Source organism: Gavia stellata, chromosome 21 (genome assembly GCF_030936135.1).
Source record: "Gavia stellata isolate bGavSte3 chromosome 21, bGavSte3.hap2, whole genome shotgun sequence".
Lineage (NCBI taxonomy): Eukaryota > Metazoa > Chordata > Aves > Gaviiformes > Gaviidae > Gavia > Gavia stellata.
Genome location: NC_082614.1, coordinates 12,105,758 through 12,129,277, shown reverse-complemented (window position 1 = coordinate 12,129,277; position 23,520 = coordinate 12,105,758). Strand labels below are relative to the sequence as shown.

General features: G+C 42.4%; 1 protein-coding gene across 1 annotated transcript in view; it reads left to right on the top strand.

The window, feature by feature from the left end:
- The window catches only part of TMEM132B (transmembrane protein 132B), a 253,799-nt gene that overhangs the window by 58,494 nt on the left and 171,785 nt on the right, over positions 1–23,520 (top strand). The window contains exon 2 of the mRNA XM_059827764.1: positions 11,112–11,991. Within this exon, the coding sequence (XP_059683747.1) occupies positions 11,112–11,991 (880 nt within the window). The remainder of the gene's footprint in view (positions 1–11,111; positions 11,992–23,520) is intronic.

Here is a 23,520-nt window from a genome sequence, read left to right as displayed (position 1 = left end):
GAATGTCTGTAGTATATAGAATGTCAAGTTACTTCGCTTCATTTTGTCTTTAGGTCTAATACTTGAGGCCTTTGACTGCAGTTACAAGCTGGGGTTTGCGAAGAGAAATGCAGCCAAGATCCGGGTCCTTCAGGAGCCGAGGCAGAACTGCCAGGGAGGGATCAGCCAAAACTGGGGCAGAAATTATTGCTGTTATTGCTTAGAGAAAAAATTGAAAATGCTGAAGCAGATTTAGGGAAGGATCCTTTTGAAATGGCATTTGCTCCTTAAAATGGGAATGCAAGCAATGCAGTCAGCACTGTGTTTCTCTGTATTGTTTTAATGGTGAACTCAATCTGGGAGTAATGGCAACCTGCATTAGTGATTTGAGGAGCAGAACAGGCTTCCTGAAAACTTGGGAAGTGGAGTCAAGAGGGACTTTCTGGTTCCTGGAAGGAAGCTATGCCATGGCATTGTGGGATGCTGTTTATACTAGTGCCCCTTGTTCCCTGCCCGCTTCCTTTTGGGGTGCCATTTGCTGGGGTTGTGAGGCCATTTACCCTCGTCCTTAACTGGTGTACCAGTGAGTAACTTTGTGAGAGGTGGAGATGCACTTTGCTATTCAACCTTAGCTGCTTAGATCAATATCTGCAGCAGGAGAGTGATTTTAATAAAAGGACTCTCTCTCAGCTTTCCTATCTCCATGACAGATAGACCCCAGCTAACATAAATTCTGGCCTTTCTCTTGTCAGTCTCTTGGCTTTGTGTGACATAGATGTTTTGACACTGAATACAAATATTTCACAGTTGGCTAATAGTTTAGAGCATATATTTAAGAGATTTACTTTCGCAATCACCTGGTGCCTTTAGTGAATGTGTTTGCCTTGTAAGGCCTTTCTGTTGTTTGGAGAATATATCTACACACTCCCATACACTTACTCATTTTCTGTTGTTTATGAAATATCACTGAGGGAAAATGAGTTTTGCTTTGGATAACGGCAGTAGGGAGCCCTCTCCTAACCTCCTCTTTAGTAATGAGAACCTCCAGTAGCCGTGACAAACGTTATTTATCAGATGTCAGGAGGGATGCACAGGGGTTTGCAATGCTGGCAGCTGGAAGCACCAACTCTGCACTGGGGTAAGGACCAGTGCCAGGACCAGTGCTGTGTGGTGGGGAGCTGGGCAAGAGGTCTGGCAGCCTGCTGCAGCCTCTGGGACTGTCACCTGGGTTAGCTTCACCCGGAGTGGCTGTGCCTCTCGATTCCCTCCACAGCAAAGGTGTGCTGCCCGGGTGTGGAAATCACCCTTCCTGAGGTGGTGGTGCTCTGGTTTTCAGGGTTGGTTTTGGCATCTCTACCTCTGGCTGAGAATAGCTGAGGGGTGTCTGGAAGGGAGAAGGAGGTTTTAGGAAATCCTAATGCTGCTCACGCCTGGGGGGAGGCACCTTGAAGTGGGCTGTGGTGTTCATGGTTTGCGTTTATGGGGTTTCTGCCCAACAAGCGGCAGGTCACGCAAAAGCTCTGTGTGTGTGTGTGTGGCTTTAGCAGTCATCTCTCCCCTCCAGGTAACCAGAATAGAAACCCTCCCTGGTTAATCAGGTGTTTTTAAACTTCAGTTTAGCTTGCAATAGTGGCTCTGTCATTCAGTTCTTTCAGCTGATGAATTCGTGACCGTTAGCCACTGTGCTAATGCCTCTAATTGTAACTGGCAGGACAATTTCCCTGTTGCTGTTGTATGAGAGATGCATAGAAACTTGCCAAGAGCAGCCTGTGACTTTTAACCGCCATATCAACACTCCTGATTGAAACTAAAATGGCAAGTTAGACCAGTGATCAGCCCAGCAGAGCAACCTGAGTGATTGCAACAGCCACATTAAATGAGAAAACTCATGGGGGATTTCCTCTTTTGGGCACTGAGGTTTGGGCAGTTAAAGCAGCTTTGTCGGTTATCTGCACTGAGGTGGCCTTGGCTGTGCTGAGTGTGATATGGAGGAAAACTCCCTTCTAACACTCAGGGAATTAGTCTGGGCTGGAAAGCCTTAGTTCTGCAAATACCTGTATTGCCTCTGTAAGAGGAGGTGGGAACTGGAGATGGCTGATGGAGACTCAAATGAGAAACCCTATTCATTTCTGCTTGGTTTTTGGAGAGGGAGTGTTCAGTGTCCCCATGCTCTCTTCATGGTCACACTTTTTCTCCATAGGGTCACCCTCGGTATTTGTTCTGTGTCCTTCACCCATTGGAGTGATCCCGTTCTCCTTAATGGAAAGAATATTTTACACCCAAGAGATCTGGGCAAGAACTCACTGGCCCTGGAAGGCCGTGAACACCTGGCTTAGGAACACGGTTATCCTGTGCTTTGTACAGTCTGTGGATGGGACCACACAGTGCATCTGCACAACATATAGGTAGTACTATGGGCACATATTTTATCTAACTTCTAGCTTTTTCTATCAGACACGTTTGAATAAATGTTTTTAACAATGAAGAATTTGGCCAAAAGCATGCGTGTAAGAGTGAGGCAGAGATGAATAAATAGAATACGTGATGACATAAAGATTTTATGGGCTATGGGGATGGGCACATTACTTACAGTTGGTGGAACCACCCCAGTATGTTTCAAGAAAAGCTATTTTAGGGATGTTTAGAGAGTTTTTAAAATTTTTTTATTGAGGCTGTTTTTTCTATTACTCCAGCCCATAAAACCAGGTGCCTTAGTTACCATGTTTCCCGCTGTACAGGGTTCAGAGGGAGCAATAAAAGCCTCTAAAGCTTACTTGAAATAGCCTTCCTACAGTTACAGATGTCACAGGTTTAATGTCCTGTATCTCAGGTCCTTCCAGGCCTTGACATGATGGTAGCCTTTGGAGGAAAGGGGATCTCTCTTCTCCCTGGCGGAATAAAATTTCTACTTTATAACCTATGGACATGCTGGATCTTTGGCTTAGAAGCTGTGACAAATTTAACTACAACAGCCAGTGTTAATGATTTAGGAGGAATTTGCACTCCTCAGGTTTGGACAGCATAATTTTGAGCAATTTCATATTTGGGCAGGAATTGTGTTCAAGTCTGGTAGTTCTCAAAAAGAAATTATGGTGCTGGAGCAGAAGAAGGGTGTCCTGTCTGGGAAAGTTAAACCCCTATGAGAGGTGAATTTAAGTTGTTATAGTGGTGTACTGCGTTACATACATACTCTTATTTCATCCATACATACTCTTATTTCATCCTAAAAAAAATACTGGTTTTGGTTTCAGACTGTGTCACCTTTAGAAGAACTCCAGTCTTCGGAAATAAACATATCTGCTTGGAGAACCATTCTGCTGTAATGATAATGGTTCTGCTGTAGCTTTATACCTGATAAAATCTTCTTATGCAGGCAAATACAATATCTGCTTGGGCTAGCATGGAAATCAGAGGAGGAAGCACAGTAGCTTTATTGCTTGGGTTGCGTGCTATTCCCTGGCTAGGATAAATATGTGGTCTATTTTGATAAACAAGCCTGAACTCCTCCTTCCCAGTAATAAAGTTGTTAACAATCATCTTCCCAGAGAATGGCAAATAATGAGGTAGTGGCTTAACAAGGTAGTTCCTCAACCTTTTATAAGTAGAGCCTCATTTCCTCAGGAAAAAAAAAATCTCTAATCTGCTGGGTATATTACTGCTATAAGGGTTTTTATTTTCAACTAAGTAAAAAAATCAGGGTAAACTTTGCGTATTTGTTTGATGCATTTACTTTACCCCATTTTGTTTGCGTGTTTGCATGTGCATGTGTAATGTTGTGTCTTCTTGTTTTGCAATTGCTTTAGGGATCACCTCTGAGGTGTCGTGTGTGAGGGAGCACAGATTAAGAATGGCCGTACCAGGTCAGAGCACAGATCCATCTGGCCCCACAGTCTGTTTCTGATAACACCCAAAAGCAGATACTCAGTAGGAAGGAGTAAGATCGGGCAAGCACAGAGGGATACTTCCCCTAAACATGCTCTTAGCAGCCCGTGGCAGAGGTCTTGTCTTTGCATAATGCTGATTTAGGGAATGCAGTGAGCAGTATTCTCTCTGGAGTCCAACACTTCACATGCTTTCCTTGCCGGACTAATGGCAGTTTTGAGCCTTTTTGTTTTTCTCCAGTTTTCCAAACTTTTGCTGATAGAGAAGCCTGAATTAATCTTCAGGCCTTTTGGGTATTGGATTACACTTTGCCTCACTCCTTTCTGTGCCAGCAGTGCTGGAGCTGTCATGGGATGCTAATCCTGCCGTACCTATTCACTCAGTCGTAGAGGAAAATGTATGAAAACAAATTGCTAGTCCAAGCTAAATTTAGATTTATTCAGTTGGAGTTAATGATAATCTTTATTTAGTCCCAAGTGATGCCTTCTTATCATACAGTTATTATAGCTGCGAAAATTAATTTTTATTCTACCATAAAGGTGAATGTAATAATCTGGGTTCAGGGAAGGGATTACTTTAATAAGATTTATAGGCAGCCTTTCAGACAGTACGGTTTTATTACTATCTGTAGGTGGCCTTGCTGTATGTATGTCTTTAAGTATGGGTGACTGGGCAAAATGCATGCAAGCTAAAAACTGTAGTAAGCACCAGCTCAGAAACTTCTACATCCAACTTAGTTTTTTGGCAATGGTAAGCAGGCAAAGCACTTGACTTGCTGTGGAACACAATAACACAATTTATTACTGAACTTGTGGCCTGATCAGGGGTTTCTTTCATATGCATGGTTTAATTTTGCACTGAAAAATGTGTTTTAGTAGACAAAAGATTTATGAGGCCTGAGATGTTGCTTTCAGGCTTTTTGGAAGCAGAGCGATGGGCAAACACAGGCATGCGGAGTGGGAAGAGAAGCTTTAGTGAAGAGTGAGCCATCAGATCTGATGGGCCAGGACTCCTTTGCCCCCATAGACATCTAAGCCTCCAGCATGCAGGTCTGCACTGGCGACCTTTAGCAGTTGAGTTAACAGATAGAAATAGGCTCCTCCCAAGGGTGATTTATCACCCCTAAGATATAAGTGTCTAGGAGAGGATGAATGAATTCTGGAGATACCCTTTTCTGTGATTTACTGAAAGGGGAGGCTGGAGTGTGTGCTGGGCTTAGATACCTATCTAAAATGAGATGGGCTGACTCCCGCGGAGGGTGGCCAAAACATGTAGCTGCAGTAAAGCTTGGGTAACAGAAGTTTGACTGAGACATTTGAAGATAAGTATGTGAGACATTGTCCCAAGCCTACAAAAGTTAATTAACCTCTCTTCAGTTTTAGTTGTTTGGATTAAATAGACTTCTTTTTTTTAAATTGCATCCTTTTTCTTGTCTTTCAAAACAAGCTGCCTGACTAGCAATGTTTTGCAAAGTGAGTCTCTGTCTCCACAAATGTGTGATCAAGATTGAACGTAAGGTCTGTAAACTGGTTGTAAGTCCTACATCAAGTTCTATCCTTATATCAAACTAGGATAAGAATAAGAGAGAATGAGAAAAGCTTAAAGGGATCCTATCATCTTTTCTCATGGTACAATTTTTTATATGTTGACAGCTTCTGGGCTGACTTTAATGTTAAAAAAGTATTGGAACTCTTCTTAGCTCTTTCTTGCAGTGTCATTTATATCTTCAAATTATTCTGTTACAGTTGAAAAGGCTGTTTGTTATTATGGGGTTTTTTGCTGTGCCAGTGTGGTTCACTGTACAACTACCTCAAGTACTAAAGGAGTAAGGCTTGTTTTTCAATGGTAGGTGATGGAAGTTGTTCCTCAGTGGGACTATGGAGGGTTTTTCTCCTCCTTTTCCTCCCTAATGTAAAACTGAGGAGATGAGTCATAGGATGGACTCTGAATGTGGGAAGTAAACAGTGACATCCTCCTTTCGTGATTATTTTATTAAATTTTGAATGAGTCAGGGAGAGCGTGAGGTGGGTGTTCATCTAGGCTCCTTAAATCCTCACACAATTCAAAATTATCCTACTCATAGTGCTCAAATGAGGTCTAAACTCATGGTAGATTTTCACACTGTAATCATCCTCCTCATTTTCCTGCTGCCAGGATTAAGAGTCAGAGTTTCCCCAGCCGTAGCCAGGCCAATTCACCTTGCGCAACCTCTCACAGCTGGGGTCCCTAAACAGCATCAGGTCTTACCCCTTGCATGTATGAGAGAAAGTGACCTACATAGCTGGTCCAGAATTAATTATTCTCCTATAATTTATTGGTTCCAGAATAGCTTTCCTTGAGTAGACACTCTATTCTGGGATACAGTGTGTTTTTATTCAAGGATAATGCCTGCATTTCCAGAGCAAAATAATTATTATGAATAGAGCCATTTTTATAGTGGAATAATGTACATGTGTAGTTTGGTCTTTATGGTCTTTAGTGAGGGCTGGTGGGAAGGGCTGGTGATTTTTCTTCTATACAGACAAGCCATTGATTGCCTCTGTATGAGTCATGGATAACATCATAGTACTTACTGGCACCACATTACTTGAAATTATTTCTCTTTTACAAAGAGGAGTGTCTGTATGATCTCACGCTACAATTCTGATGATGCTGCAGGAAAGATGAATTTTACCATTTTCACAGTTTTTCCACAGGTGCAGGACTGGCTTTCTTGTTTGTTTTCAGAGAAAAAGGATATTGAAAAAGTTGCAATTTTAAACGCTTCTTGTTCCCCGCACCTCCAACTTCAGAATTACTGAGGGCTTATGGAAGACTTGGCTCCTGTTAAGTAGTTAGCTAAAGCAGAGGGAAGATTTACATGTGAAATTTGGATTTATGCTCCAACAGGAGTGATTTTACTTTTTGGTGACAAAATGAATTTTTAAGACTTAGCTGGTACTACAGCTTAACATAGATGCCTTAGTTTTTAATGTTGACCTGTCACTGCCACTGCTACCTTCTAGTAGGATACTTGTTTTGCTGCTTATTAAAATGTATGAAATCTAAGAAATGTAGCTTGGATGAAATCTTGAGTTGCATGAATGGCAGATTTTTATTGCACAGTGTGACCTACAGCTATGGCTTTGCATGTGCCTTAGTCCTGTGCTGCTTTTTGTGGCATCAGTCCAGGGTCAAGTGAGATTAAAAAAAAAAGTGATGGATAATTTCACGGTTAAATAAAAAAATACCAAGACAACAGAAAGGAATCTTTGTTTGAGGTCTGAGCTGGTAATGGTAAGGACCAGGAAGGAGCATCTCCCTGATGCACAGCATTGCATTGTTCGTTATGTGCACAGTGCCTTCACCGCCTCCCCGCCCCCCATCTCTCTCTCTCTCTCTGCTCTTCAGAAACACCAGAAGGGGGTTTCCTTTCCACCTGCACTTTCAGAGTTTGCAGGATGAACTGGGCTATGAGGCTATTGCCCAACTCTGGAGAGAGGGCTTTTGGCTTAAAATGGGAGCGGCGAGATTTTACGAGTTGACTTGTTGCTCTGGGTGTCTTGGTATTTGGCTAGTCCAAGTAAGTGTTTGAAAAGGGGCAAAGCACCAAACTGTTACAAGGTAAAAGTTATTTTAGTAATTCAAGCTAAGTATCTCAAGTCATGTCCAACTATGTGTTATTTCCATACATCTCCCCTCAACGCTTCCAATGCCACAGTAGTCTGAGAAACAGACTCTGTTCAGCCTTTGAGATAGCACTGGGCTCTGGGGATGCTCAGTTGGCCTCCATTTACTTTTCTACAATTCTTGCTCTCTTCTGTTACATAATTAGGACTAACCCACGTTCTCATCTAATGCTCTGCCCTCTTTTGATCTTGCTGGAGTGCTTATTAAAGGAGCAGGTGATTTATTAGTGGCTTTGTAGCACACCAGAAAGCTGGAAATGTGTCCTGTTTCTGATTGTTACTGTAAGGAGATTGACGCTGTGGTGCTGACACGCCAAATTAAAAAGGCGGGGTGTTGGCCTGCCATCGTATGAAGTATTTCTTTTTAGGTGTTCCTACAGCATCATAAAATGCTGCTAAATTCAGATATCATATTTTGTTGCAGGCTGGTTCTAGGACAAAGCCCAGCCCTGTCTACTGGTGTTTATGGCTTCCCATATAAGCTTTCAGACAAAATTTGTGTCTCATTTTGTTTGAGTTACAGCAGGCTGATATCCTAGTCCTCATATCAGTTCTAAGAAGAAGCACTGAATGTTGCCACTGTAATGAAATAGAGGAAAGGGAAAAACATACCTTTTAGACTTCCTGTAAATCACTGCTTGAGAGAGGTAAAATATCTGCATAAAGGATGAGGGTGGGGGGGACGTCCTGTAATGTCAACACAAGAGCATTTAAGCTTTGCCTCGTTTTTGGTTCCTCTTTAAGCTCAGGAACTATGTGAGTATTTAAATGCCCTCTGCAATCTGGTGGCCTTGGGAGAAGGCAAATCTTAGCTCTTCTCCCAGCAATCAGAGGGTACTCTTGCTGTTTTGTGGCCTTTGCTTATCTGTATGGCTGCACAATTTTTATGATAAATATGACTTCTCAAAAGTATTGCTTTCAAATGTAGTTCGATTTATCTGCAATTAATCAATGGAGGTGCTTGTCTGCATTTGACTTCTCAGAGAAGAAACAACAACCTTCCTCCCCTTGCTGCCTTGGCTTTCACAGGAGCAAAGTTCACTTTCAGCAACGGAGTTGTGCAATTGCACAACGGCACGGCAAGCCATGCCGTGTCAAGGTGCTCTATAAATAGCAGAGCAGTAATGGAGCTGCTAAAACATCCCTTGGTGACTTTGGTTCTAGAATTGGCATTGATCGTCTCCTTTCTCCCTTCTCCTCCTGCTATGTATGAGCAGGACGAGGTTTGACCTGCAGTGTGTTTCCTGAGCACTTTGTTATTCAGTGGCAGGATAAAAGCATTGGGGCTCCCACAGAGCAGCACAGCAAGCAGTAGTGGGGCATTGCCTGGTCCCTGCTAAACGGCGGTCACCAGCCTCTGCTCTTCGCTTCCATCCCTTGTTGTAGATTGCTGTGGGTTCCTTGCCTTGTGCAGCCTCCTGTGCCCAGTGCTAATGGGCAGTGCTGTCCATCTCTGCTACACAGCACCTACTGCTTTCCATGGTGTCTGTCTCACCTGTGCCTCGGGCCTTTTACAGTGAGCTTGGCTAGCCTCTTGCCTGGAGAGACTACCTCTGTCTTCTTTCAGAATTACTTATTACCACTCACACCCTATGACTTCCCGAAGCGAACCGGGGTCTCCCATTTCTGCATGCTGCAGGGAGCGTGCCAGATTCCTGTTATTCACATCTGAATTAAGAGATGTGGAAGGGAAGGGGTAAAGTTATTTTTCTCCACTAGATAATTGGTTGTCCCCTATGTGAGCTATGATACTGTAGCAAGCTGGCCCAGGTCAGTGCTCACACGGGGAAAGGAGGAGAAAGTTTCTCATCATCTGGGTTTCTGCGTTTCAGCTGGCTGCCCAGGTCTGTGGCTGCGTGCAGCTGGGGGAAGGTGTTGGCTGCACTGGTGTGTTATGAGAGATGGGCTGAAATGTTTATGCATGGGCATAAGAAACGAGGGGACACCCAAGTGGGGCGATTGCACGGCAGCTGCTCTGCAATTGGATTTGCTTGTGGAGCTGAGAGGAAACCCCCATCTGATCCCCATGTGGAGTAGTGAGAGAGGAGATTGATCCTGCTGAGAATTTTTTTTTTGCTTTTGTATATTTTTGCATATTTACGCATTCCCACAAAGAATATTCCAATGGCTGCAGAAGAAAATTTGACACAATTAAATATACAGCAAAAGTAAAGGCAGAAGTATTGTGATGAAATGAGAAGCATTTAAACAAGCGTAGATAATATCAAGCCATTGAAAATAAACGAGTAGAATTTCAACTGAGAACAAGAGTGGAGCGAAGTCAAATGGATGAGATTTGTCCTAGAATCTGTCTTCGATAAGTGTAGGCTTTAAAAATACACAACCTGAAAAAATAGCTTAAATATTAGAGCTTTTATCTGTGCTAAATTGTGGCTGCAAGTATCTGAGTGATCTGGCTTGTAACAGGTGTAATTGTGCGGTTGTCGCGTTGTGTATCTGCTCTCCCCAGTCCTGACAAACAGTAAAATCGCCACTCAGCTTCAGCAAGAGACAACAAGAGCTTTGACCTTAGGATCTGTCATTGTTCTTCTGTTATCTCTGTGCATTATGGAACTGCTTCATTTTAATTCATTTGGTTTCTGTTTATTTGTTCTGTGGCAGTCCCAGGAGCTTGCATTCACTGGCTTTTTGTTGGAGCATATGAATTGTTAGTTTGAAAGACCCACCATTTCTTGCTGGTAGAATCGCAGCCCAGATTGAATATATCTCACTATTAATTAGAGATCAGCCCAAACCAAAGATGTCTGTTTGATCCCTCCCTCCCTCTGGAATCTTTTCTTGCTTGGGAAAAATTGCTCAGCGCTGGCTAGAGGATTGACCATTGTGTTGTAGAGAAACTTTTGTGGTTTCCAAATGTGTTTCATTCTCCTCTGGAATTAAACCAAAAAACCTTCTGCATGTAAAGGATTTCTCTCCTTCTCAAAAGTTCGCTCTTGCCTATAAATCCATCCCACTGAGACCTCTATCAAACCCCATATTTTTTTGTGTGAAAAGTTTTGGTTTCAAGAACACAAAGCTTTTATCAGTTTGCCGGTAACTTCCAAACTGCTGACCTGGCAAAAGTAGATTGGGAGTGATGCAGATTTGCAACCCTCCATTGCATTGTGTGTTAGCGATGTTAGACTAAAGAAAACGTTCTGTTTTACTGCCTACTAATATTCAATATGCCAGTTTCCTATGTATATTGCAACGCGGGTGAGAAAAAGTTGTAAGTTTGATCTGGCCATAAAAGAACAAAAAACAGTGAAAACTTTTGGAACTTAGATTGGGATCTGGCCAATTGATCTCCTCCTTGTTTTATCCAGAACTTGATTAATGGCTTTCAAGGAGGTATTACCTTTGGGAAGGTGGAAAGGGAGCTGTACCGTTGATACAATGGGATGTTTTTCAGTGTGAGCTTTGAGCCAACAGTGTTATTCCATGATACCTGTGTCAGATTGTTTCATAATTGTGGCTAACAGTATTGATCTCTGGTAATACATTGCTTTTGAGAAAAATTGAGGGGCATGCTAAGCAAACATTAGAGTTGTCTTTCTGTTTCCTTTTGTCTTTGGCCTGCAGTGGTGGAGAGCCGAGGAGGGATCATGGACAGCATACAGAGATTTTCAAACCTGCCAACGTATCTCCCTGCGAGCTATCACATCTGCAATGCTGATGTTTTCTTCTTCCTCAAAGAAGCCAACCAGGATATCATGAGGAACTCCAGTTTGCAATCTAGGGTGGATTCATTCTTTATATACAAAGCCAAACTGCCACCTGTCCTAAATGCCACGTATGGACCCTTTTCTGTTGAACAGGCTGTTCCCTTGGATCTCATGCTGACTTCTGCATCTTTTGGTTTCACAAATAAATTCACTTTTAATTGGAAATTAAAATCTCACATAATCGACAGCTCAATCTATTCCAACAAACCTAAAATACAAACCTTGTTCTATATTGCGGGGAAGGACTGGGATGACTATAATTCTGCGGAGAGGTTGCCTTGCGTGAAGATGTTTGCTTTCCTGGAGTCTAGAGAAGTTGTGGCCAGCTGTAGATTGACAGGTCATCTAGGATTATGTGTTGCAGAGCTGGAATTATCTCCTAGCTGGTTCAGCTCCCCTCCACCACTGCTTTCAGAGGAAACAGCCTCCCTGGAAGGGATTACTGTGGAGCTCTTCTATAAGATTTATACAGCAGATGGGGAATGTTCTCCAGAGGATGCAAAATGGGAAAACAATATCCATGCGGGTCAAGATAATGAACACAAGGCTTTGCCAGCTATGGAGAGGATTGGTAGCATCATTGTTTACCCAAATCAAGACAAATTAAAACAGTCTTCACTGAGGCTAGATGAGAATGTCGTTATCCGCTTGCCACTCAACCCAGTCAGAGAAGGTGACGTTGTGACCTTTCATGTTTCCCTGGCTGATGACTCTCTAGCAGACCAGTTTGTATTAAGGTAAGAGAATTTTTAAAGTGCTGTATGCTAAACAGTGTACAAATAGGGACAAATTGATGTCAGGTGTAATTTCTTTGGCTACATTCAGTGTTTTCCTGAGAGAACTTACACCATTTCCTCTGCAACTGCGGAAAACTATAAATAGTCTTGAATTATCTGTGCAGATGACACTTTTTGGAACATGGGAATTGATTTTAAAGTATGACCTATAAATGTTTGCATGATTATTTTTTGTTTTAATTCTATTTGCTTCTAGTCATGATTCTGCCTCTTAAATTATGCCTCTGTAAGTCAGCCAGGGTAACTGCTGTGATCTATTTTGCTAGACAGTTTGCAGGAGGGTTTTCCTTTTCTTTGGTGAAGGTTCTTCTCTTTTTATAAACTTTCTTATCATCTTTGCAAAGTACGTAGGATAAATCTTGCACAGGTCATGTGTGGTAAGGAACTATTTTGTTGCATTGTACAGAGGTGAGCTGAGAGGTGAGAAAAATGAGATGTGCCTCAGCTTGCTTAGGAAGTCTTTGGCAGAGCAAGGATTTGGATCCAAACTTTGCAAGTTGTCTTTTGGTTTTTCTGTAAGACAGCCAGCCCATCCCGCTTCCTCAGGCTTTTGACTGCTTGTTGCGTGGCCCATTTTTGTTTTGAGACTTTCTCATGACCTTTACTTGTGAATCTGCCTGTAATAGGAGAATTCAGGCATTTCTAACTACCCCGAGGGTTAGTGCTGCATATTTGTTACGTCCTTAGCTGTCAGACTGTGGGTTCAGAGCTGCATAGAGACCAAATTCAGAGAGAAATGTGAGCTAGACTGAGGGAATAAAAGGGCCAAAAGGTAATTGGAAAGTGTCATATGCTGTGAGAATGTGAGACGCTTGGGAAAGAAGGAGTTGCTGCCCGTACTAGCAAACCTCAAAACAGATTCGTGCCTTACTTCTAACTTTTTGATCCGAGAACCATGGGAGCAGAACATGACAGAAGTGCAGTTTGGGGACAGATGTTTAGAAAACAGACAGCAAACCTTATGCAGCACTTTCAAATCATTCAACGTTTGTGAAATAGCATATGCATATTAATAAACTTACAGATTGCTGCATGAATTGGGACAAGTGGTTCATAGCGCAGTGCACAGGCAGAGGAAAAGAAATGGTTCACAATATCCCAAGCACTTCCATCCTCTCAGGGTGGGGAGGGGAAATGTGTGAGAAATATCATAGGGTTTAACCAGACTTTAAAAGGTTTGGGTCAGGAAGGGTCTTCCTGTAAACCCAATTTATTCTTGCCTTTACCTGGCTTTACTGGTTTTTCTTTGTTAAATACAGTTTTGGCCAGCATCCACTGTCAGTAGATGGACCAACCTCATGGAGCGGTCAGGTTTCGGCAGTTGTGTATTGATCCTCAGTGCTATAGCAGAGAGATTATGGAATTTGCCTAAGGCTGTGCAAGGATTTAGCATCAGCTCTTAATTCTCAGTTTTTTGTTCTCTTTGCCACACCACAGATAACATTCCCTAGGTATTAGAGACAACGTAAGATGAGGATTTTTTTCTTTCCATTGGAATTTCTAAAATAATATTTACCTTGTAACAAACAGTGCAAGGGAAGAGTTTTGATATTTCTGCTGGCCACAAAAGCACCAAAAACTTCTTGCAGAGATAGTTTTGAAATGCTGTTTCTTAAAAGCAAAATAGTTTCTGGAAGTGCTGAGCACAGTAACTAACCCGGGGCTTCAAGGAAGCAGAAGCTGAGGGAGTCGAGAGCCTCCAAACTGGGGAGCCCCAGGATGAGCCACAAGAGCCTGGCTACCGCTGAGACCCTCGTCTTCTCCCACAGGCCCCCATGACTCACATGTCTCCAGCCATCAGGCGGGATTCACTTTGCGGTGCTCTCCCGATGTGCGGAGCGTGCGTCTCGGTGCTCCTGAGCTGCTGGGAAGGCAGTCAGGTTTCCATGGGGATTTCCTTCTTTGAAAAGTCTGCGGAATCGGTTCATCTCCAGGAGATGTTTCTGTTACAATAAATCAGTATGTTTTATGTGCCCAGAAATATTTCCTTGGAAAATTCACTATTGGTTCTATGTAGTCTAGCCTGTCTGGTCTTTTATTTTGCTTTGCTTGCATTGTGCTTTTCATCAGAGAAAGTGCAAGTATTTTTATTTAACCTTCAGCTGAATGCTGAAAGTAAGAAGCAAAATGCAATTCTGCTGATGGTTCACCCGTCCTCCAGGATGGAGAGAGCATCAGCAACTGTTGCTGTGATTATTTCGAATGACATATGTGGGGCCCATGGAGAGATTATTCAGCTGAAGTTTATACAGTAAGCAGGGAATTATGCTGAGGGAAATACAACCACTATATAGCACCTGCATCTAATTTATGCAGTTTCCCTCACAGGCTTTCCCTGTTTTTCAGCTCAATGGTAATGTCTGTAAAAACCCAGAAGGTTTTTATATACATAGAATTTCTGTGTGTTATAGCCAGAGAAAAATACATTGAAGTGAATGTTTGCCTTGGGAAATATATTTTTGCCTAATATAACTGATTGGTTTTAATCATATCTGTTATAAGTGTAGCAGGGCAAATTGCAGTCTGGCTCATATGAGATGATAGATCAAAATCAAGTCATTCTCAACACCTCAAGCTCTGATAGTATGCAAAAGAACTGATATGCTCAATTTTATGCACCTCTTTACTATTTCATGCTGTGTAGTGTAGTATTTTATTTTATGTTGGATTTTGTTCTAGCAAAACTGACTTCGATTCTCATATGAGAGCAGATTCTTCCTCGTTTTGGTAAAATTTGGGATTCTTAACCAAGCTTGGAAACTGAAAAGCAATTGGAAACAGTTTCTTGATTCAGCAATGTGCTGTGTTGAAAGATACTCTCCTGTTAAACTCCCGTCCTTTCAGTAATGTCACTTCCAGGGTGAGGCTGCAGGTTATATGTGAAGCTCCAGCTATCACTTCCAGTCCCTTTCATCAGTCCAAACTGGTTTTGCTCTGCTTAAGCCAAGTTTTGGTTGTTTGCTTTCATTCAATAACTAGAATTTAAGATTGAGTTGGAGCTCTCGTTGTGCTGTGGTCCGGGGAATTTATTTCTTTTTGTACTGCAATCCAACCAGCGTGGCTTGGTGTAATTGAAGGACCCAGATACATCAAGGGGCAGAATTTGGAGGCTAAGCGTTCATTTAATGCTTTTGCTGTGCCTGGCAGTCATATTGCTCACTTTGCTGACAGATGATCTATACATGTGTGCAATGAAATTCTTATGACACTGGAGATTAATTTGTGGCCTTGCTGGTCTGGTCTGTACTGTAAAATTTACCATCTGTGAACATAAATTTTGCCCATTATGTTAGGTGGGTTGCCACTAAACATAGTTTAACCATAAAAATAGGTGAAATGGGCTATGTTGCCATGATTAAACTTTTTTATGGGCTACCTAATTTAAAAAAAAAAGGAAAAATGAAGCACAGCTTTGAGATTCCAGGGGGACTAAGACATGCCTCAGTGTCACAAGTTTTTCAGGCACTTTCTGTCTTTTGATGCACAGGACTATCTGTGTTACCTTCTTTACTGACAAACTTAGATGAAACATAGTAAACGAGGAAAGATAGAAATCATGACTAAAGAAGGGGTAACACCAACTTTTGTGCTTTTTACTAAACAGAAGTCTCCTGGTATATATGGAGGAGTTGTAAAAGAGACAGGAGAAAACAATTCTTGCTTAACTGGAAGGATGGAAATCTCATCTAATAGCACTGGGGATGGCTTGCATTTCTTTTGTGGTGTATTTTATTACTTAACTCCATCTTGAGACTCAAAGGGTGTATTTAAAAGAAAAATGGGAGTAATTTTGTACAGCAGAAAAACATTTAATGGAATAAATGGACAATTGACCCTTGGTTATAGGAAAGAAACCAGGATGCTGTCTTTATAAATAAACGGCAGAGTTTTGTCCCGTTTTCCAAGTCTCCCCATTTAAACCGTCAGTGAGGATGTGCTGATAATGAAGGTTGAGCACTAATAGCAATTTGTCAAGTCACAGACAAAAAGTGGGTCTGTTGGCATTCGTTACACGTCCCTAACATGAACAACCCATCCTTCTTTTATGCCCGATCAGAATAGAAACAGAGATTGGAGATATTCCAGGAATAATAGTAAGGGGCTGAAACCAGGTAATGAATCCCATGCTAGAGAAATGAAAGCGGCCGTGGTTGGGATGCTGTCCTCTGTCTGGAGGGGAATGGCAGGACTGTGCAAAGAAACCTCGCTGTCGTTCGGTGCCTAGGCAACCTCAGGGAAAAGGATTATCTGCTTCTCCCTGCCATGCTCCACATACTGCAGGGCAAAGATTACTTTTTGATTTTTGGATGAACCAGTACAAGGTGTAATACACCCCAGTTGGCTTTTACTGATTATTCTTACTAGGAAAAATGATATTAAGGATTTATATTAATAAACATATATCCATATGGAGGAGGTTATGCCTCCTGCTAAGGAATAAAAATTGCACAGGCCATTAAAACTGACTTACAAGGCTTCTGCGTTAATAATGAAAGATCTGTAGAAGTCTGAGCAGTCGTCTAGAAGGCCAGAAAAAGATCATTAAGAGGATGTCTCCTGCCAATAGCTGCCAAGAGCAAACAAGGGAAAGAAAACAGGAGGTTTTAGATCTGGAAATGCATAGAAGATGAGAGCATACCGACTGTGGGGAATGCAGCCTGGCAATGTGTGAGGAGGAGGCTCTGCGTGGCCTTCATTGCTTGTAACCAAGCTGGTATGAATGGGGAAGCAGGACAGGATTATTACTAGTGAGAGAAATAAATGATTAACTGAAGCATCATTTTAGGATGAAAATTCAGCAGAAGTGAAAGTGTTGAGAAAAGGAAAAACATGCTTCTGAAATTAATCAGAAATGCTAGTTCAGATTTAGAAATAATTAAACAGCATTAAAGCATTACTGGCAACTTGAGAATATTTGTTTTTTACCCAAAGATTTTAATAAACCCAGAACGAATGTTTAAATTTGTTATTTCTTTCTTTTCTCTGAATGTACATTGAGCTAAATGTAAAATATGAAATAGTAAAATGTAATATTAATAAAAAATATAAAGCACTGCAAAGTCTGGAAATGCCAGAGATGTCTGTGCAACCTTAACACAGTCCCCATGTATATATGCATTATAATGCATACACACAAAGACAAATTCACACTATTTTTTTCCAGATCTCCTGCTTCATTCAATGCGTACATTGTCTTGCTCCCATTGTTTTCTTTTCTTTTTGTCACTGAATGGGAAAGGGAGTAATGTCCTTTCAGGACACTCTTGCAAAGCCTGGGCGAGCTGTCACCAGATTTGTTTTTTTTTTGCTTGGATAAACCGATTCTATAAATTCTCTTTCAGAAAGTGTTGAACCATTCTTTCATTTTTTCTTATTTCTGTTTGAGACAGGCATGTGGCCCAGAAAAAGTGGCTTCAGCTGATGAAAGCCTGGCATGATGGTATGGAGTTATAAATTTCGAAAGGATGTTGTATGAAGTAGTTGACTGTGTTGAATCTGTGTTGACTGAAGTGAAAAAGGCATCCTCCCTAGGTACCGGCAGGCAGTGCATGGCTGTGCTGCACCCACGTGCATGAGCCGACCTGCCTTGGAAGTAGTCTTACCACACTGCCAGGTTTTCTCTCCTTTTTACGTGCTTTAAAATAACCTTCTCTGCCCTAGGCACACTGGAGAGGGAGAAGAAGAAAAACCACCCCCTCATACAGTCTTAAAAACAGTTTAAACTAAGACAAAAAAAAATAGCTCCTTCCTAGAGCTCAAGCAGTCCTAAAAGCTTAAAAACCGATGGATATCCGACAGTGAATAAATGACCCAGTGAATCCTGAAAGACCCTGCAAGACTACAGTCAATAAAGCTTTTTAATGGAATTTTAGATAAAGGTCAACTATCTGCTACAATAATCAGCTGTCCACGATCACTCTTCACAGGAATAAAACAGGCAGAGCAGCAGCCCCATGCGACAACGAAAAGCTCTTGTTAGTCGTTGGATACTGGCTTTGAAGCACTTCGGGGGACAGGGTTGCAGCGTCGTGGTGATAAAATGCTCTTTTTTTTATTGAGACGTTTTCTGACAGTGACTTCTGTTGCCCTGCAAAAGGCGTCCCGAACGTGCCACTTTGTCCAGAAACACAGCTGCTCATAATTGCAGAGTTATTAGGTGTTGTTAAGGTAAAGGAGGATGAGGCAGTGATGGGAGGTTGTGGTGCTGAGTTTGGGTGACTGTGGCAAGTGTCCCTGCTGTCTACCCCTTCCCTTGCCCTCCGCAGCTCTGGCTTAGGGATGCTCTTTTCTCCCATGGGAGTGGGGAAATGTTCGTAAGAGTTGGAGGGGAGGGGTTGGCCAAAATGCAGAATTAGATTAATTAAAAATATTTAGCCTACATGTGTATTTCACCAGTGTTTTTCACTGAGAAGTTGAATATTTTGACTGCTAGTTTTTTTTGATTTTGACAGTTTGGGAATATTTCATGTGTATGGTGGGGGAACACTGAGTACAGCTGGGATGAAACAAGGACCCGCTTTCCACTGGAAAAGGTGTTTGGTTTGCCTTGAAACCCTACTTTTTCTTCTATTCGAGTCCTGCCAGCAGCACAGCTATCTCATTCATCTGTCCGTCTGCATCTATGAGCGCTAAGGGATGTGGGAATGTTATGTAAATTAATTTGCTGTATCTCATATATTCAGAACCATGAAGTGTGAAAAAAGAGAGTTAGTTATGTTGATTTTAAGTCAGTTGGTGTGTGAGCAGGCATCTCATCTCTGCAGTACTGAACTACAAGTGGGTAAGCAGTTCTGTGCGTAACTGGTGGCAGTGCATCTTGTTTGACGCATCAGATCGTTTTGCACATGTGTGACAAATACGGTTTATAATAGGAGCCCTGACAACCTCTTGTCTGCCAGTGTGTTAGCAGACACTGCTATACTCTGAAAACGGAGATGATGTGAAAAGCATTTCCTGTGGATTTTGAAAGTGCCAATACACCATCTGACTTGACACAAACTCAACCTTGTTGACAGTAATGGAAAGAGATTTTACATTTTTAAATGGTTCAGGTTCTACAAGCCTGTTCCTAGGCTGATCCCTGTCTCCGAAAGCTTCGACATGACAGCTCCTGTTAATTAACTCCAGGCAGCTCCTGCACAACTCAATGCTTGCTTCAGGGCCAGGTGCGGATCTGCAGAGCACTGTTAGCAGATGTGGCATGGTTGCACTGACAGCAAGGTATGAGCTGTGGTTAAAATGCTTGTGATGCAGGGTGTGCCTGGGAAGGAGGCAAGTGGATTTTGGAGGAGACCACCGCTAAAAGGACGTCCTTGGTTTGTTGCATCTGCTCAGACTCCGTCTACTCAACGTGAAGGTGTGCTGGGTAGTGATCCCTCTTGCATGAGGAGCTGCATCTAAGGGACTGCTGGAGGTTCAGCCTCTCCAGTCTGTGCAGGGCATTGCCACTGCTCTTCTCCAAATCTCTCTTTTGCTGGGGGCTATCCTGTCTGTAGTTATTACCTTACAGGAAGGGACAGATGATTTACCCCTGCGGTGATTAACATTGGTGCAGATATGAAATGGCTAGGTAAGGCCACCGATGACGGAATTAGTTGAGTTTTGCCTGTGAATGCCTGGCTCTGAGTTCAGTTACCTCTGTTAATGAACACAAAGCTGCCTTCAGGTGACAAAACTGCTTAAATACACAGTATCACAAAGGGTAATTTAAGGAAGACAGCTGCAAGATAAACATTTTCTTCATCCCTTCCCCCCCCCCTTGTACTCATGAGATGTTGGGAACACAGGTCAGAAAAGGTTCCTGTCTTTGAGTGATCATTTCAAGTTTGGGGACATGCTGTGGCTTTTTGCAAACTGTGTGTCCTACTGAGCGGGTCCCTGGCAGGGAGCTTGCGGGGCAGGGGGGTATGTGTCTTTGTTTTGGACAATATGCTGAGTGGTCCCTGCTTTGTGCTGCCAGACAATGATGGCATTGATCAGCTTCTTGTAGGGCTCTTCATTAGCTGGCAGTGCAGTAAATCACGGTCTTGTTTAAACAAGTCAGATACAGCAGTGATTTGGTCGTTGATGCAGTTGCTTCTAGTGTGTAATGAATAGTATTAAAAGAAAAGTATAAAAATGTGTCTATTTTGAAATTTACTTTCTTCTTTAGATGAATGTTTTGGGCCATGCATTGCTCTCATTTTATCCCAGTAAAAAACATATTACTATCCCATGAAGCTGATGAAGTACTGCTTCGAGTGAGCATGTTGATCTCAGTTTCTTCATATTCCTGCTGATGCAACACAGAGTTGCTTTTGTCCTTGTGTTTACCCATAAGTTTTTGCATGGTCTGATATAAGAAGGCCAATGTGATGGTTAGCTGACAGCTTTGTGGAGGAAGGACTTTCAGAAACAGCAGGAGACAGAATATTGCAAGAAAATTGTTAATGTATGTTCTTGTGTTGGGTGCTTCTTCTGCCCACCACGCAATTTATGTCAATAAAGGACTCCTAAGAAAATCTGGTTTTGGACAAAGCAGAGCAGGGACCTGTGCTTTGTGTGGGGTGTTTAATGCTTCAGATAGCTGCCACGTGTGCCTTGGATGCTGTACTTGGCCAGGCTATGAAAGAAATCATATTAACAAAGTTATTGGATCCCAGATGAATCAAAAGAGCTGCAGGAGAAGAAAACGGTGACAAATGAGTCTGCCATCCTGAGGCACAGCAAATGGTGCTTACAGTTAAAGCTATTTCACTTCTTGCACTGTTTGGCCGCAAGCCTGCCAATGCTGCGTGGGCAGTGGGGAGCTGGGCAATGCGAGGAAGGTGATGCCTTGTGCCAGCAGAGCTGCAGAAAGCCCCCACGCAGTGGGGCCAGTGTTGCTTTGCATGGGGGTATGGCAATGGCAGCTCTTCTTGAGCTTCCCGGAGCCCAGGGAGCTGCTCCTGCGTGGTGGGGTTCATCTCTCATCTCCCCCCAGCTTGCAGTCTGCCACTTAAAAGCCCCCTGCCCTGAGCAGTGCTGGCTATCAGTGCCCTGTATGGAGCAGTGCTTTGTCCTGTGTTGAGAGTTACGTACAAATACGTAAGAGGAAAATGTCTCTAAAGTACATTCTCCTTAGGACCCCTGCGGAGACGCTGCGGATATTCCCAGTAGAGAAGGAATTGGTCAGAGCAGCAGTATTTCCAGGGGTATCCCAATGAGGAGGGTGCCATTGGGAGGGCTGTATTCAAGCAGGCCTATGTTTGTGGGGCAAATTTGTTACCCTTATCACTCTGAGCCATCAGGTGTGGCTCCAGTAGGTCTCCCTCTGCTCCTGCCATGCTTTCGTTTAAGTTGCTCACTAGGACCAAAAGATATCTTCCCCTTCCCACTACATCCTTTTTAAAATTTTCCTGCCAAGTGAATTTTCTCAGTTGCTTTTTTCTTACTGTGTGGCCCAAGCTTTTGTGGTATTAATGAAGGGGTCCTCAAATGCATTTTCACTGAATCCCCATCTCTAATTGCACCAGTCCTAGAAGACAACAAGTGGGAAAGGAAGAGAAGCAGCAGTGTGGGATAGACGGTGCCTTGTTCATGGGCTTTCTAAGCATCTGCTCAAGTTAATGAGGGTCTGGGCAAGAGATGTGCCAAGCAGCCACAGGAAGCACACGTATGAGCGCTTTGATGCAGATCCCTGATGGAAGATGGTGATAAAATGCACCAAGTGATGCTTGGGGGCAGTCTGAAAAGTTTGTCCCGTCCTGGGAGGTGGCAGAGGGTGAGGGAGAAGCGGTAGCAGACTGTGAGAATCTGGACCAGGATCCAAATGCATTGTGAGTTTTGGGTTGTTTTGGATTCTGGGAGTTTGGCTCTGGCCCATGTCTAGTTTAATTTGGCTGGCCAGAGTCTTCTCTCTCTTACACAGAAAAGAGGGGTGATTTAATTGACTTCCATAGAGTTGCTTAGGATTTGTGCCAGTGAAACTATTTGAATTTAGTTCTGTGCAAGGCACGCGTGTGTGCCAGTGTTCTGGCTTCATATTTCTGATAATTACTGGGAAATTTGTTAGGGGCAGTAGTAACCCTGGGTGGGTGGGTGGATAGGACACAGATGGATAGGGAACGGTCATGTTTTGGGTACTGTTTTTAATGACACACAGTAACAGTCTTAATTATGGAATTTCCTGCTGTTATCTCCGTAATCTGGCATAAGTACCTATGCTCTTCAGCTAAGATGACTTTTGACTCATTTGCCAAAGCTAATAACCCTTTAAAAATAATTTAAACCTTTTCAGAAGTATTTCACTGATGCTCTTGGGACCAGTAGTCCTTTATTTGCTATGGAGCAGATACAGAATGAATAACAGTACTGTGGACTCCCTCAAACAGCGACCTTATGTGAGATGTAGTGATTACAGCAATTAAATCCTCTTTGCCAAGGCAACCAGGGCTTTATTTCAAACTGAAGTTACATTTTTTTCCCCAAATGAATCTCTTCTGCATGCATTATTCATTTTTCTTTGGAACATTTAGCCTGTATGAATTGCACGAGCTCAAATTCAGTATTATTATTTATTAATTATTGCATTGAGGTAACGTCTAGGACAGCCTGCCTCAAGGGGTCAGAGAGCACAGAGCTCTCCTGTGCAGCCAGAAGCACAACAAGGCCATAACCCTTGTCTCGGGTGGGGATTGAAGACTTAACGGCATTTCTAGAACAACTTGTGAAGAGTTGGCATTTGCTTTTTGCTTGACTCCATAACCCATGACAAGGAAGTTTGGGGCATTTTGGTCCTGTGGATGCTTAGGCCAGTACAGTTTTGACCATACTCTTAAACTTTTTTTACTTAAATATTTGAAAAAAAGTAGGTCATGTCAGCTCAGGCTTTCTAAGTCCAACTACGTTTGGGTGACTTGAACGCTGAACTTCTTGTTGCTGTGGCTTTTGCTTGGAGATGGGAGGGTTAGAGGTCAGAAATCATGGTTAAGATGGAACATTTTCTTCAACAATTTTGGAAATTCTAGCTTAGGGTGGTTTTTTGATTCCTTTTTTTTAAAGAAAAAAATGTTAAAGATGTGCCTATAACCCTTGCCTTGAATGTGCTACACCTTCATTTTAAGATTAAGTGAGTTCATTGTCTGTTTCTGCTATTACATAAATAGCATCTTGATTGACAAGAAAACTAAAATGATTCTGCTTAAATTTGTACTGCTCTCCTAAGAAATCTCCATTCATTATTCCTGGGATGACTGAAAGATTTACAATAGTTTATAATCTGGTATCATTTCATTCTTCTTCTTGGTATTATTAATCACCTTGTCATAAAACGTCAGGAGAACTTTGTTCAGCTTGCATGATTTGGGCTGAGAAAGCCATACTTTAATATCACTGTTTCTTAGGAAATTGGGTAGATATCTTTGCATTCTGGGAACCATAAAATGGATGAATGATGTCCTTTGACTAGACATGAGATGCTTACAGGGTGCTGACGTTGAAGAGCGGTTG